This window comes from Octodon degus, unplaced genomic scaffold (assembly GCF_000260255.1).
Source record: "Octodon degus isolate 3935 unplaced genomic scaffold, OctDeg1.0 scaffold00358, whole genome shotgun sequence".
Taxonomy (NCBI): Eukaryota; Metazoa; Chordata; class Mammalia; order Rodentia; family Octodontidae; genus Octodon; species Octodon degus.
The window spans coordinates 318,331-318,877 of NW_004524934.1; the positions used below are offsets into that span (position 1 = coordinate 318,331).

The 547-nt window shown below is 28.0% G+C and overlaps 1 protein-coding gene across 1 annotated transcript in view; it reads right to left on the reverse strand.

The window, feature by feature from the left end:
• Positions 1-271: 271 nt before the first annotated feature.
• LOC101559946 (olfactory receptor 6C65-like) overlaps positions 272-547 on the reverse strand; it is a 6,889-nt gene continuing 6,613 nt past the window's right edge. Inside the window, exon 2 of the mRNA XM_012513198.2 lies at positions 272-284. Coding sequence (XP_012368652.1) covers positions 272-284 — 13 coding nt within the window. The remainder of the gene's footprint in view (positions 285-547) is intronic.

Consider the following 547-nt stretch of genomic DNA (forward strand, 5'->3'; position numbering starts at 1 on the left):
TTTTGAAGGAAAAGGTATGTGTATGTAATCAACAGTAATATAACCTTATATTTCCAATGGCACGCAGTTGTTGAAGCAGTAACCTGGATAGTTTGAGGGAATCTACTTTAATAGAAGTTCATTGCTTTCACCAATTTTTCCCTATAAATATTTGGAATGTGTCATTCAGTAGAGTAAGAGAATAAAAGTAAGGCAGAAGAAGAACATTTTCTTTCAAGTTATCAGAAAACATGGTTTTCTAAACTTTGAAGTTAGATTTCATTCTAAACACTTAAGGCAACAGACTTTGTATTTGTTTTATTTATTTATCTTTTTTGGATCACTTATTTTCAGGCAGGATTTGAATAAACTGTCTAAATCTTACTATGAAACTTCTATAATCAAATACCAATGTTTATTTTACAGACACACTTCATAACTTCAAAATGTTTGACATAAAGTGAGAAAATTACATAAAAATAAAAAATATATTTTTAAAATAGCATGAGACATTAAAGGCATATTTTGCTGCCTTGAAAAAAAATAAAATAATTCCCCAGACCTTTTA